The 15,255-nt window shown below is 39.1% G+C and overlaps 1 protein-coding gene across 1 annotated transcript; it reads right to left on the bottom strand.

Annotated features, from left to right (window-relative positions):
* Positions 1–7,839: 7,839 nt before the first annotated feature.
* LOC132159438 (zinc finger protein 271-like) lies at positions 7,840–10,516 on the bottom strand (the record flags this gene model as incomplete). Its single annotated transcript, XM_059568928.1, has 2 exons — positions 10,302–10,516; positions 7,840–9,533 (listed from the first exon to the last, which is right to left on the bottom strand). Coding segments are annotated over exons 1-2 (1,743 nt in total), but the record flags the coding sequence as incomplete, so codon positions are not given.
* Positions 10,517–15,255: the final 4,739 nt, after the last annotated feature.

Below are 15,255 nucleotides of genomic sequence, written 5' to 3'. Positions count from 1 at the left end.
ACTCCAGGTTCGGGCCATTCCCGAGCTCGGAGCCCTTCCCCGGACAGCACGCCAAATACGCATACTATACCTCAGCTAATTATATGTAAGCGTGAACTAGTGAAATTACGTTTTTATTAACAAGATTCGAGAGGAGCGCGTCAGATACTTAGCCTAATCAACACAGGTGGACCATAATCAAGTAATCAATCCCATAGTATAAATATCGCTGACTTACCTCTATCCATTGACGGTTTATCAGCATCCCTCCTCCACCCAATCTCCTCACTTTGAGTTCACTTTATAAATAGACGGGGAAGGGGGGGTACTCTAGGTTCGGACCATTCCCGATAGAGCTTAGATCGGGCCCAACAAATCGAGCCCGACCCTACCCGAGCCCGTTGTGTCCGAGCCCGGCCCGTCCCGACACGTTCACTGTAATTATGCGCCCGAGCCCGATTTAAACCCGACCATTTTTAATATGTGGGCCGTTATAACCAGGGGCGGCGCCAGATTTTTTTTTTTTTTTTTGTTTACCGCAGGTGCTGCTGTGCTAGATCATTTAGGCTACGGGGGAGCTGCATATATATATATATATATATATATATATATATATATATATATATGCGTGCCGCATTTAATGCACGAGACAAAGCCAACACATATGTTGTCACTCCCCACGACTAGTTTAAAATGTTTCCATACCTCCGATTTTCCTCCAGGCTTGCTCAAAGTTAGTTCTCCTGTTTGAATTTTTTTCGTTGCTTCTTCAAGCTCCATGTTGCACTTATTCTACTGAATAGTACAGCACGCACAACAGGTGTGATGCATCACGCATGCGAGACTGCGAATGGACGAGACGCTGCGCATAGCACGTCCTCGGGCCGGGTCGGGGGCGGGAAATATCGGCCTGGCCGGGCTCGGGCTCGGGTAGAGAATCTAAGCTCTAATTCCCGAGCTCTGAGCCCTTCCCCGGACAGCACGCCAAATACGCATACTATACCTCAGCTAATTATATGTATGCGTGAACTAGTGATATACACTTTTAAATCCCTCAGCACCACCCGATGGAATTGCAGAGCAGACTCCACAAAAGCTCTCAAAGAAAATTACAGGGCAATTAGAGATATATTAGCCAAAATATCTTTAGACTGTGATGAGAAAACACAAACTAAACTTGAAGCTTCTGCATTGGTCGCAAAACTTGATAAACTGGAGACGGTAATAATGACTATGCTTTGGGACCGGGTACTGCATAGATTTAAGGCAACAAGTGACCAGCTCCTAAAAAGTGATATGGATTTAGCTACTACTCTTGGCCTTTTGCGCTCACTGCTTTCATATGTTGGCACTCTACGAGAACAGTTTTCAGAGCTCGAAGAATCAGCACGCACGGTCAGTGTGACACAAAACTACCAGTTTGACACTAAACGTGTGAGAAAAAAAAGAGATTTGCAGATGAGTCTGCTGATGACAGCAAAGTAGATTTAATGACAGCAGTCAGAAATTTAAAATTGAAACATATTACATCATCATTGACAGACTTTGTACATGCATATCCAAGCGCATAGAAGCCTACACACATGTGTGTGACCTCTTTGGGGTTTTATTTGAGAGGGACTGTGATGATTGTGATGTGCGTGTTAGAGCTGCTAAGCTGAGCTCCACTTATCCAACAGATCTGGATAGTTCCTTGTCAGATGAACTTATTTAGTTCAAGCACTTTGTGCAGCATGAGACTTCACCTGTACAGCTGCTGCAAGCTCTTGACAGACGTGGACTTAAGACAACATTTCCCAATGTTTATGTTGCACTAAGACTGTTTTAAACCTTACCTGTGTCTAACTGTGAGGGCGAGAGGTCATTTTCTGTTTTGAAACGGGTTAAAAATGAGCTGAGGACCACAATGCCGCAGACACGGCTCTCTGCACTTTCTCTCTTAGCCATTGAACATGAACTTGTAAGTGGCCTTGGTTTTGAAGATATTATACATCAGTTTGCACAGTCAAAGTCCAGAAAAAATCCAGTATAAAATGCCAAATGAAAGCAAACATGCACTTCCTCATTATTTAGGATTAAAATTGTGTGTTTTGCCAGGTTTTGTAGTATTTATTTTTATCTTGTCTTCCAGAGAGAAATTGTGTCACACGGCTCTGCACTTTCTATTTTAGCTATTGGACATGAACTTGTTATTGGCCTTGATTTTGAAGATGTTATACACCAGTTTGCAGTCAAAGTCCAAAAAAAAAGCCATTGTAAGATGTGTTTGCCAAATGAAGGCATTTCAAATTCAAACATGCACTTCCTCATTATTTAGGACTAAAATTCTGTTTTTTGCCAGATTATGTAGCATTTATTTCTGTCTTGTCTTCTTCAGAGAAATTGACAGATTTCTAAATGGTTATAGCACTAAAATGTTTAACTGGTTAATTGTGCTGTGATATGTTGTTGTTCTATTTTAAAACAAGTTAAAATGAGCTTAGGATAAAAATGTTTATGAGCAGATAATAGTGATACTGCATTTTATTTATTTATTTTTTCCTTGAGGTGCCAGCTTCATTAAAATGCTGTAAATTGTTGTGGAGGGATAACTGGCAGATTTCAAATTGTTTGTGTTGGACTAATAACTTGATTGCCTTGTTGAATTCTGAGGAGACAGGGTCACCCTTTCAGGGTGATTTCTGCTTAAAATGAGCGGAGGACCAAAATGTTTCTTGATTTGTTGTCTGTGGTCTTCTGTTATAGCTCTATAAATTCAATACATTTCTATTGGGAATAAATGTTGTTAAATAAACAATGGTTTGAAAGTGGTTGCTTATTTATTCATTTTTGTGAAAATGGAGGATATTTCCCTCCCTCTCAATGTAGTGGGTCAATTTTACCAGATTATACAGATGCTGATGTGTTTTGTTTTCATAGCATCATATGTGAGTGAATGTCTTTGATAGGGAACATAGTAGTGCATTTGTAGTTCTATGAGCATTTAAATATTTGTAAATCAAAATACACCTGATGACAGAATTTGAAGTATTGAGTATATTTACGGTATATTACAGTAATATATTCTGTATATGACCATATTATGGTGATCCTGGGGTCGTGATGATGGGGCCCTTGAATATTGTTGCCCAGGGTACAACAAAGTGCTAATCTGGCCCTGCCTCCTTCCACTCCACCCGGATTCCAAGCTCCTTGCTCCCTCCTTGCCCGCCCCACGCCCGCCTCCAAAACCCCCACCCTCCCTCCGCTGGTATTCCTCTTTCGCTGCAAGGACGCACCATTCCGGGAGGGGGCAAACTGTTACATTCATGGACTTTGAGTTATCTTATTTGGTCATTTTCCTGTTCTTGTTTGGTTAATTGTTTAACCCCCCCCCTCCCCATTCACCTGATTGCTTCCCTCATGTTTAAATACCCTGTCTTTTTTAGATCCTCCTGGTCCGTGATTAATGTATTGTATCTTATTGTATAGTTATGTTGGATGTGCCCTTATTCTCCCGCGATCATTAAAAGAACCCTTTATATATCATCTTCCTCGTGCACCTTCATTCACACACCAGCAGCTGTAACAACTAGGGCTACACTTTAACTACATATATCTATGTGTTTTCTTGGTAGCATCTTATGCATATTTGTCTGCCAACTCATTTCCTTTCAATCCTACATGCGCTGCTACCCAACAGAAAGTTAAAAATGAACAGTAAAGATGAAATGAAAAATAAATCAGCCTCCTTTTCTGCTTAGTGAACAAGAACATTTTGAACCTGTAAAACCCTTTTACAGACCATGCATTAGATGAAGATTTTGAACAAATTTAAACGTGATTAAGCATAATTATATGATCTCAATCATGAAGCAAAATTGAACACAATATATTGTTCTTAGGGGAGAAACTCCATCTTTAGAACTATTAGGATATTAATTGTTTCTCATGTGAACATCTGTAAAAATTACTTTACATATCATCTCAGTGGTGAAATACCTGGATTTGGATGGCGATTTATTTACAGTGGAGGAGCGAGTTCTGTGATCCTGCGAACCTGGGAACGCACTGCTCAAGCGGCCAGTCACATGATTGTCTGCTATAAATACACTCTAGAAAATGCTGGGTTGTTTTTTCAACCCAAATGCTGTGTTGAGACCGCTGGGTAGAACGTTGTGTTGTTTTAACCCAAGTTTTGGTTGAAATTTGGTCTCGATCATAACCCAGCGGCGCTGGGCTGGGAACACGGACGTGAAAGAGAGCACACACGTCAGAGTGAAAGACATTATGGTAAGTGATCATAAAAGTTATCATTCGTTATTTATGTTCGAGGTTTCTTGAAAGACAGAAATAAAAGAGCTTATTTTGAAAAATACGTGGACGCGGTTTTCGCCTCAGAAACGGGGGTCTTTTACTGAACGGAAGAGACGTTACTTTTAGTATATTGTCCATAAATGTCTTATGTCATATTTACATAAGATTTTACAATATCTGCACTTTTTGAGGTGTTAATAGACAGTTATGGTTACAGTTACACTCATGTTAATTTATCTTATTTTTCAAAGTTAAACTGAACGTACGTAAGTAATGTTTGTTTTTGTAGATATTGCAAGCCAGAAACAATATAACTTTATTCTTTTGAGATTTTATGTAAGTTATTTTTTAGAAAAATAAAAATGTTTCTGTTGTCTCCTGCCTGTTTATTTCACATTGTGATGCAACAACAGTGTGATTACGTGCTCATTTCATTAAAACCACTGATGTCTGTGTTGTTCATTGCAGAACTCAAACCAACTTTGGAGTTGTCTGATTTGGAGAGTCATCATTCTTGATCTTCCCTCTTAAAGGAATAGTTCACAAATAATTTACTTGCCCTCATGTCATTCCAAACTGTCTTTACAACACAAATGAATATATTTTTAATTTTCTCATAAATTCTAGTTAATCCACTGAGAGTCTAGATAATAGGTATTTTCAAGCTTTTTTGGTTATTATCAAGTTATTGTAGAAGTAATCCATTCTGATGTTTATATATGAGTAAATCTTAAATTATATGATAGCGAACATGTATGTTCAAAAGGAAATATTGGTCTCTCAGACTAGCAATGGAGGACAAAAATTAAGAGAATATTAAATATATTTATTTGTGTTCCAGAACTTAGCAGTTTGTCTGGGTCTGGAACAACACGAGGGAGAGTAAGTTATGACAATTTTCATTTTTTGCATGCTGGGTTAAACATAATAACCCAACTTGTTGGGTTAAAATAACCCAGCATTGGGTTTGTCCGTTTTTGACCCAACACTGAATTGCCAAAAAACAAAAACAAATTGGGTTGTTTTTCCAAGCAGTTTTACAGTGTAAATTGTATTTTATTTACAGTGTTTTTTATTGTATAAAAGGTATTAAAATGCTTATTATTATGTAAAATGTTTTCTTATTCCAAGCATATTTTAGAATATATAATTATATTTATTATTTGATTATTTAAATCTCCTGTTAAAAATAAGGAAAATGGAGGTGTTCAGTATTATGTTTGTTATTAGACCTGCTTGTTGATTTTAAGCTATTGGTTATTACTGCAAGTGCTGGTACTTGGTTAAACCTGCAACAGCTAGAAGCTAATGTTTAAGATGTTGTTTTATGCCATCTGATTGTTCTTGAAATATGCTCGCTGCTTATGGTTCATCTGGTTATTGGGAATGCTATTTACTTAAGTTCGTAGGCTGAAATGTATTAAAAAATCAATAAACCCATTCCTGATTAAAACTGTATAGTAAGTTACAACTTAAGTATTAATATTCATTCGTATTAATTCATAACATTACAGTGTTTTATACAATTTTTTTTTAATTCTATTTCATTTTATGGTTTTATAGTATGTGACGAGAAAAAAAGACAAAGTTTTCTTTAGACACCTATGAGTGTTAGAAGGCACAAAAATAGAAGAGCTCAATAACAATAATAAACTATTTATAGACTCGGTTTGTTTTCTTCAAGTTTTACTATGTAATGTGTATTTTACAGTTACTTGAAATAACATTACTGCTCCGAACTCAAGCGCGTGCAAGTAACATCATCACCATGAGTCGAAACCAGAGGTACATAATCAAATGCACAAATTCTGTTTTAAACGTCAAAATATATATAAAACAATGTATCAAACTAAAATAATGTTAATACAGTTATAGATGTAGATAGGCAGACAATCAGATGTGTGATTAAATATAGTTTATTATTTAAAAGCTTTATGAGAAATTTAATAATGGAAAGCCCCAAAAGTAATTAATATTTAATGGCTTTTAGATGTAATTAAAATTATGAAATTGTCTATTAGTGATGCAAGAAGAATTATCAGAAAACAATAATGGACAATTACAATTTAATACCTGAATCAAATATAAGCTCCCAAAGCTATTATCATTTTATTGTAAGATGCTTTTAAAAGTAACCAAAATTATGAAAATATTCATTTGTCATGCTAGAAAAATCAGCAGACAACAAAAATGAACAAGAAGAGACTATTACTTGAAGAAAAATATAAAGTAAAAGTGGAAAAGAATGAGACAGATCTTCTCTCTTTATTGACTAACAATAAAGAAAAGCATCTCAAGTGAATAAAAGTGAAGATTTTATTCACTGCGACTAATTTAAATTATGTTTCTTATGACAGATTACTATGGAAGAGATGCAGTGTAGCTTGAATGCAGTGGATCTGCAGATAAACTACTTAAAGTGATTGTTTATTGTATGTCTCTGTAGAGAAGACGAATAACTGAAACTCTTCCCACATGCAGTGCAGTGATACGGTTTCTCTCCAGTGTGGATCCTCATGTGTTTTCAGATGTGCTGACTGACTGAATCTCTTCTCACAGTGTGAAGTCAATTTTGGGAAGTCATGGCCTAGTGATTAGAGAGTTTGGCTCCTAACACTAAGGTTGTGGGTTCAAGCCTTTGGCCAGCAATACCACTACTGAGGTGCCATTGGGCAAGACACCGAACCCCCAACTGCTCCCGGCCGCCGCAGCAAGAATGATGCCCACTGCTCTGGTTGTGCTCACGGTTTGTGTGTGCACTTTAGATCGGTTAAATGCAGAGCACAAATTTGTAGTATGGGTCACCATACTTACATTTAATCATTTACCATTTTATAACAGAGGATTTTGAAGCTGCTCTTGCTAGTTGCAGGGCTTCAGTAACCAAGGGCAGAGCAGTCTCAGTTGAGTGGCCACTTTTGAAGCCAGATTGGTTGCTGTCCAGGAGGTTGTTCTGTACAAGGAACATAGAAAACTGGTTGAACACAGCTCGCTCAAATGTCTTTGCAATGAATGGAAGAAGGGATACCGGTCTGTAGTTTTCAAGAAGCGCTGGATTTAGATATGGTTTCTTGAGCAGTGGGCTTACCCGAGCCTGCTTAAATGCTGAGGGAAATGTTCCAGAGTGAAGAGAGGAGTTCATAACTTGAGTAAGCGAAGGTATGACTGAAGAAGAGATCGCTTGAAGGAGGTGAGTGGGGATCGGATCAAGTGGACAAGTAGTAGGATGATTGGACAGGAGAAGTTTGGAAACGTCCATCTCTGAGAGTGGAGAGGAGGAGGAGAAAGTCTTATGTGAAGAAAACTGCAAAGTCGTCCGCTGTAAGAGTCGATGGAGGAGGTGGAGGCTGATTAAGAAAAGAAGAGAAAGTTTTGAAGAGTGTCCGAGCGTCACAACAGATGTTAATTTTGTTGTGGTAGTAGGATGTTTTAGCCGTGAAGACATTTGCAAAGAAGGCAGAGAGGAGAGACTGATACCCAGTGAGGTAGGTAGAGTTTCTTGATCTACGCCATTTCATCTCTGCAGCCCTGAAATGTATGTCATGTCACTTTTAAAAATAACATGCAAGGTTTCTCTCCAGTGTGAATCCTCTCATGTGATTTCAGGGATCCTAACTGACTGAATCTCTTGTCACAGTGTGAACACTTGTAAGGTTTCTCTCCAGTGTGGATCCTCTCATGTGTTTTCAGGTGTCCTAACTGACTGAATCTCTTGTCGCAGTGTGAACACTTGTAAGGTTTCTCTCCAGTGTGGATCCTCTCATGTGATTTCAGAGATGCTGAATGAGTGAATCTCTTGTCACAGTGTGAACACTTGTAAGGTTTCTCTCCATTGTGAATCCTCTCATGTATTACCAGAGATGCTGAATGACTGAATCTCTTGTCACAGTGTGAACACTTGTAAGGTTTCTCTCCAGTGTGGATCCTCTCATGTGTTACCAGAGATGCTGAATGACTGAATCTCTTGTCACAGTGTGAACACTTGTAAGGTTTCTCTCCAGTGTGAATCCTCTCATGTGATTTCAGATATCCTGACAGACTGAATCTCTTGTCACAGTGTGAACACTTGTAAGGTTTCTCTCCTGTGTGAATCCTCTCATGTGATTTCAGATATCCTGACAGACTGAATCTCTTTTCGCAGTGTGAACACTTGTAAGGTTTCTCTCCAGTGTGGATCCTCTCATGTGTTTTCAGTTCTCCTGACAGACTGAATCTCTTGTCACAGTGTGAACACTTGTAAGGTTTCTCTCCAGTGTGGATCTTCTCGTGTGATTTCAGAGATGCTGAATGACTGAATCTCTTTTCGCAGTGTGAACACATGTAAAGTTTTTCTCCAGTGTGGATCCTCTCATGTGAGTTCAGGTGTCCTAACTGACTGAATCTCATGTCACAGTGTGAACACTTGTAAGGTTTCTCTCCAGTGTGGATCTTCTCGTGTGATTTCAGATTTGCTGACTGACTGAATCTCTTGTCGCAGTGTGAACACTTGTAAGGTTTCTCTCCAGTGTGGATCATCTCATGTGAGTTCAGGTGTCCTAACTGACTGAATCTCATGTCACAGTGTGAACACTTGTAAGGTTTCTCTCCAGTGTGGATCCTCTCATGTGTTTTCAGAGATCCTAAATGACTGAATCTCTTGTCACAGTGTGAACACTTGTAAGGTTTCTCTCCAGTGTGGATCCTCTCATGTGATTTCAGGGATCCTGACCGACTGAATCTCTCGTCACAGTGTGAACACATGTAAGGTTTCTCTCCAGTGTGGATCCTCTGGTGCCGTTTCAAATTTTCAGCTGTAATAAAAGTCTTCTCGCACTCAAAACACATATATTCTCTCACACCAGTGTGTCTCTTCTGATGAACTTTTAATTTCTGCAGATGTGAAAAACACTTTCCACATAAAGAACATGAATGTGGTTTCTCCTTTGAATGAACTTTCAGGTGATCCTTCAGGTATGAAGCACATGAATATGTTTTTCCGCATTGATCACATACATAAAGTTTCTCTCCAGTGTGGATGATCATGTGTCTCTTAAAGTTTGATGATGATGTGAAACTCTTCCCGCACTGATCACATCTGTATGGTTTCTCTCCAGTGTGGATCCTCATGTGAATCTCAAGACTCTGTTTGTATGTGAAACTCTTTCCACACTGAGTGCAGGTGAAACTTTTCTTGACTTTTCTTTTACGTAAAGAAACTCTTTCAGTCTGTGAGAGAGTTTTTACTCTAGTTTTGACATGATTTGGTTCCTCCATTAGATCTGAAATTTAAGGTAAAAAAATTACAACACAAATAAACCGTGAAAAAAATCTGAGAAATGTCAATTAAAAGCAGAAAAAGGCTACACAAAATTAAGATAATTTAGAGAAATCTCTACAAAATAAGGTACAATAATCTATCTTAAATATACAGACACTAATCCAATGTTTTTGTGACGACTATTCTATGTTTGATCAACTCCAAAATAATAATGTATTGTAAATATAATATTTACATTACTACAATATAGTAAAATATTATTACATAATGTATTTTCCGGACTATAAGTCACACTTTTTTTTCATAGTTTGGCTGGTCCTGCGACTTATAGTCAGGTGCGACTTATCAAAATTAATTTGACATGAACCTAGAGAAATGAACCTCTATGCAGCTCACTCTGCTCAGTGCTCCTGTAGTCTACACTGAGCAGCATAGAGCGCCCTCTCGCGGCTGTAGACGGTAATGGTTTCTCTTGGTTCTAAATGAATGTGACTTATAGTCCAGTGCGACTTATATGTTTTTTCCCTCATCATGACGTATTTTTGGACTGATGCGACTTATACTCAGGTGCAACTTATAGTCCGAAAAATATGGTAACTTTTTTATATTAATAACTGGCAAATATTGTTTACTAAACACAATTTCCATTAATTTTTTTTAAACATATAACTAGATAATTTTTCTGCTATAAACATCAAATCTGATTAACCGCTGATAACTTTAATTGTTCTTCAATCTCATTGATGAAGGATGAAAAATAAACACCAACCTGTTTGTTCTTCAGTGTGTTTCATTCTGCAGGGTTCTAGATCTCTCATGTTCTCTCTGTTCTTCAATAAACTCTGTCTCTGTAGATTTCACTTCTTCTTGATGCTTTAATGCTCGTCTTCACTTGTAGACTGATGGGAATATTCCAGCATTTATTGATGAACTGCAGTTGGAGGAGCTTCACTGATGGTGTGATTGTTGTGGGAGGAGCTTCACTGATGGTGTGATAGTTGTGGGAGGAGTTTCACAAAAGGTGTGCTTGTTGTGGGAGGAACTTCACCGAAGGTGTGATTATTGTGGGAGGAGCTTCACCGAAGGTGTGAATGTTGTGGGAGGAGCTTCACTGAAGGTGTGATTTTGTTGTGGGAGGAGCTCACTGAAGGTGTGATTCTTGTGGGAGGAGCTCACTGAAGGTGTGATTCTTGTGGGAGGAGTCTCACTGAAGGTGTGATTGTTGTGGGAGGAGCTTCACTGAAGGAGGAGCAGATCTGCCAAAATTAAAGAAAAATCAGTTATTACACATTAATGTATAATAATTTACACATTTAAAATGGTAATATTCACTCATCCACCTAGTGAACTAAGTTTTAAATTAACCACAAAGTGTTTCATACAAATTTAATATGTATATATATATATATATGTTTTAAATAAACAGAGAAATATAATTTTACAAATTTGCAACGTACAAATAGCCACCAGTTGAGTTTAACTGAAGTGCTTAAGTCTGTTGACAGCAATAAAATTAGCTTAATGTGGCAATTAACAGATCTGAAGTCATCAGCATAATGAATGAGGTGAAAACAGGATCTATTGACGTGAAATAAAGAGGATTTTAATCAGCTGCTAATATTGATGAGCCTCAGACTATAAACACTCATTAAACAAGCCATTCAGGATCAGCAGCAGTTTGCTGGTAGAAACTGATTGTTTGCATCAGAATTTAAGCTGAAAGCCTATTTAAGTGCTGAGTGCTCTAATGAAAAGAGTATTACAATTATTTCTCTAATGATACAAAAGAAATACACTAATATTACATTTTATTATTATTACAGACATTATGATTTTTCCATTTGAATCTAAATATACTTTGATTTTATAATAATTACATTCATGACAACAAAATAGTTTCCTCTACCATTTTGTATGTGGAGAGAAACAAGAAGTAAAAAAAAAAAAAAAAAGTGTTAGCAGGCACACAAATAGCACTGAGCACAAATAGCATGGGGGGGAGGGGTGTTTTGGGGGCTTGAGCCCCTGTCCCTTTGAGGTCTGATGCTGAAGTGCCCTTGCGGTTCAGTCTGCCCTCAGTCCAGATTTCTTCAGAGGGAAGGGGTGTTTGATATGAAGATTTTTTACCGTGGATGATAAAAATCTCTCCACGATCTTCTTTTGAAGAAATATCGTTGTATTGTGCTGCAGCGCACATTCTATCAGCTGCAGCTCTAGCCCCCGGCGCGGAATTAATATACTGCGAAATACATGCAGTACTGCAAACTTCCTATACACAGAATAGGCAGTTTTCGTAGGGCACCAGCTCCCGGGGGGCACCATCCCAGTTGCTCAAAAAAAAACAAAAAAAGGTTTTATATGTATGTTACCATGTAATTGAACACGTAAACATAATTACAAAAAATGCATTTCACGTTGAAGACAGTAGACAGACGAAGCACATGTGGACGCGCCATTCCCACAGCCACGCATGTTTCCGGTCGCAAATGATCATAACTGATGGACAACTTTGTCTAGGAAAAGACAACAGTAGTCTGGCGCCGAGATAAGAAAAAGAAAAAATCCCAAGATGAGGCCTGTGCATCACTTTTAAGTACTTTTATAATCCTGTTAAACTTTTTTGTATTTTGATAGCATTAAGTTAATATTGTGTTTTAAATAATATCACCTTCGCATCTGCCTTAATATTCTCTTAAGAGTTCAATTTTTTTCTGTTTAATTCATTTAATTCAAATATCCACTTAATCTTTCATTTTTGGCCACCATTTTGCAATAGAAATACTAGGCTCTATTGAGGTATGACAAAGATTTTTATCTCTTCCCACTTTGGCCTAAATATCCGCCATACTTTTTCATATTTTGTTACCTTAATGTAACAAGCTTTGTCTATTTTATAAGGATATTAGTTTGGCTGTAATGATCAAACAGTTTGCAAAATAGAAAAACCAACATGACAAACAATCATGATAAAATTATGGTATTTAAAAAAAAAAGAAGGCTTTTTTGCCACGTCGCCCACCCGAACAAACCAATAAAACGTTGTCACCCCTACCCCCCACCAAAAAGAGGAACGTTTATTTTGACATTTGAGCGGTTGATGAAATAGAAAAATTATGTTATTCAGTTAGTTGAGCATTTATATCTTGGTCATTTTCCATTACATCCGATGCAGTTTGGATTTATGGCACATCACTCTATGGAGACAGCAAACTGTTATTTTGCTGAACAAATTAAATCAAGTCTTGACAGGGGAGGTGTTGTTGGTGCTGTCTTCCTTCATTTTTAAAATGCTTTTGGTACTGTTAACTAATGGTCTTTTATTTAAACGACCAATGTTTGATTTTATATTAATACATTAACTTGGATGGAGTCATACTTAATTCTAAGGAAACAATGTACAATGAATCAATGATGCTTGTTCACCATTTCTTGACTGTAATATTGGAGTCCCACAGGGGTCGATTCCTGGACCAATTTTGTTCAGCTTATACATTAATTATCTGCCTACAGTTTGTCCAGAGGTCCAGGTTCAGATGTATTCAGATTGTTGTGCAGTTGTTTATGCTTATGCTAAGAGAAAAGAACAAGCTGCAATCAAACTTACTACTGCGTTGAAAAAAGTCAGATTGGCTATGTCATTTTTTTTTCTGTTAGAGCAGGAGAAAGATGGAATTTAAAACCTGTTTGTAAATAAAATAAAATATTTGATCATTGACTTGACTTTATGTCTTTTTAATTAAGCATTATGTCATATTATATGTATTGTAATTTTCTAACCAGATCCTTCCCTGGGACTTCAGATGCAAATTAGATTTATAGCTAACTCTGGCACAACACTTTTGTTGTGCATTGTCCCTGTATATATAAATGAAATAAACTAAACATACTTCTGTTAAAGTTTTCATTAATAATCATTGTTAATGTATAGATGATGAATGTTTTAGCCTGATGAAAATTGAACTAATATACTGAATGAATGGCTGGTGTTTGTACATGTCATTTCATAACATTGTTCTACAGATCTGCATATTACTGTTAAATGCTACTGCACAAATTCCCAGAATTCCCAGAAATCAGCGGTGACTAGCCCTGATTCTGGAGAGTTCACTGGCACCTGACTCGACTCTGGAGAGTTCACTGGCACCTGACTCGACTCTGGAGAATTCACTGGCACCTGACTCGACTCTGGAGGGTCAACTGGCACCTGACTCGACTCTGGAGGGTCAACTGGCACCCTGACTCGACTCTGGAGGGTCAACTGGCACCTGACTCGACTCTGGAGAGTTCACTGGCACCTGACTTTACTCCGGAGGGTCAGCTGGCACCTGACTCGACTCTGGAGGGTCAACCGGAACCTGACTCGACTCTGGAGGGTCAACTGGAACCTGACTTTACTCCGGAGGGTCAGCTGAGACTCTCATCCTTTGCAGCGGCGCTGGACCGGTGGCCAATTTGGGCATTGGCACTGGGTTAGCGGCCATCTTGTGCTGTGGCGCTGGACTGACATCCATCTTGTGCTGTGGCGCTGGACGGACGGCCATCTTGTGCTGTGGCGCTAGGCTGACGGCCATCTTGGGCTGTGGCGCTGAACCGGTGGCCAATTTGGGCATTGACGCTGGGCTGGCGGCCATCTTGGGCTGTGGCGCTGGAACGTTGGCCAATTTGGGCTTTGGCGCTGGGTTAGCGGCCATCTTGTGCTGTGGCGCTGGACAGACGGCCATCTTGTGCTGTGGCGCTGGGCTGGTAGCCAATTTGGGCAGTGGTGCTGGACTGGCGGCCATCTTGGGTCGTGGCGCTTGGCTGGTTGCCATCCTGGGCAGTGGTGCTGGGCTGACGACCACCCCACCGGAAGAGACAGAAGTGGCTGGGGCATCCCACCGAAGCCGATGCTGCAGGTAGCGCACAAATTCCCAGAATTCCAGTGTCTCTAACTGCGCCATCTCCTCCTGAGACACTGGATCATCCAGCCCGCCATTAAAATAGTTCTTTAGGGCCGCATCGTTGTAACCCATGCCCTCGGCCAGGGACCAGAACACCTGAGCCAGGGTCCCCACTTCATTGCCCTCTTGGCGGAGGGCGATCAACCGAAGATACTTGGCTCGCCGCTCCGCCATCTTGAAAAACGACATACCGCTGGTTCCTAGAATGATGGAGTCCTTCTGTCACGTTCGGTGTTACAGCAAACACGGAGAGGGAACCAATTGCAGGTAAGTCATTTATTAAAGGGTAATCCAAAGGGGTAAACAGTCCAGGCAGGGTTAAAACCAGAATATCCAAATCCAACATAAATAAGACACGAAGACAAGGCAAAGCAAGGCAAGAAGCGACGGACATGAATAAACTTTCAAACATTTAAACAAGGACTCCGTAACACAGACTCAGACAGACCGGGTATAAATACACAGAAGGATAATGAGGGAACAGGAGACAGGTGGGGAACAATCAATTACTAAACAGGAGGAAGGTGACCAAATAAGGGAACAGGAAGTGATAAGGAGAAAGACACCGTGAGAAAGGAGGACACCTAGTGGAAACCCAGGGAACACAACCCAGACACTGTGACAATATCTTGTAATGCCACAATAACTGATCGTGTTGTTTGCTGAAGTCTATTGACAGCAATAAAATTAGCTTAATGTGTCAATTAACAGATCTGAATTCATCAGTTTAATGAATGAGGTGAAAACAGGATCTATTGACACGAAAATAAAGAGGATTTTTTT

Source organism: Carassius carassius, chromosome 16 (assembly GCF_963082965.1).
Source record: "Carassius carassius chromosome 16, fCarCar2.1, whole genome shotgun sequence".
NCBI lineage: Eukaryota > Metazoa > Chordata > Actinopteri > Cypriniformes > Cyprinidae > Carassius > Carassius carassius.
The sequence above is the reverse complement of the archived record's forward strand: the minus strand, read 5'-3'. Positions and strand labels throughout refer to the sequence as shown.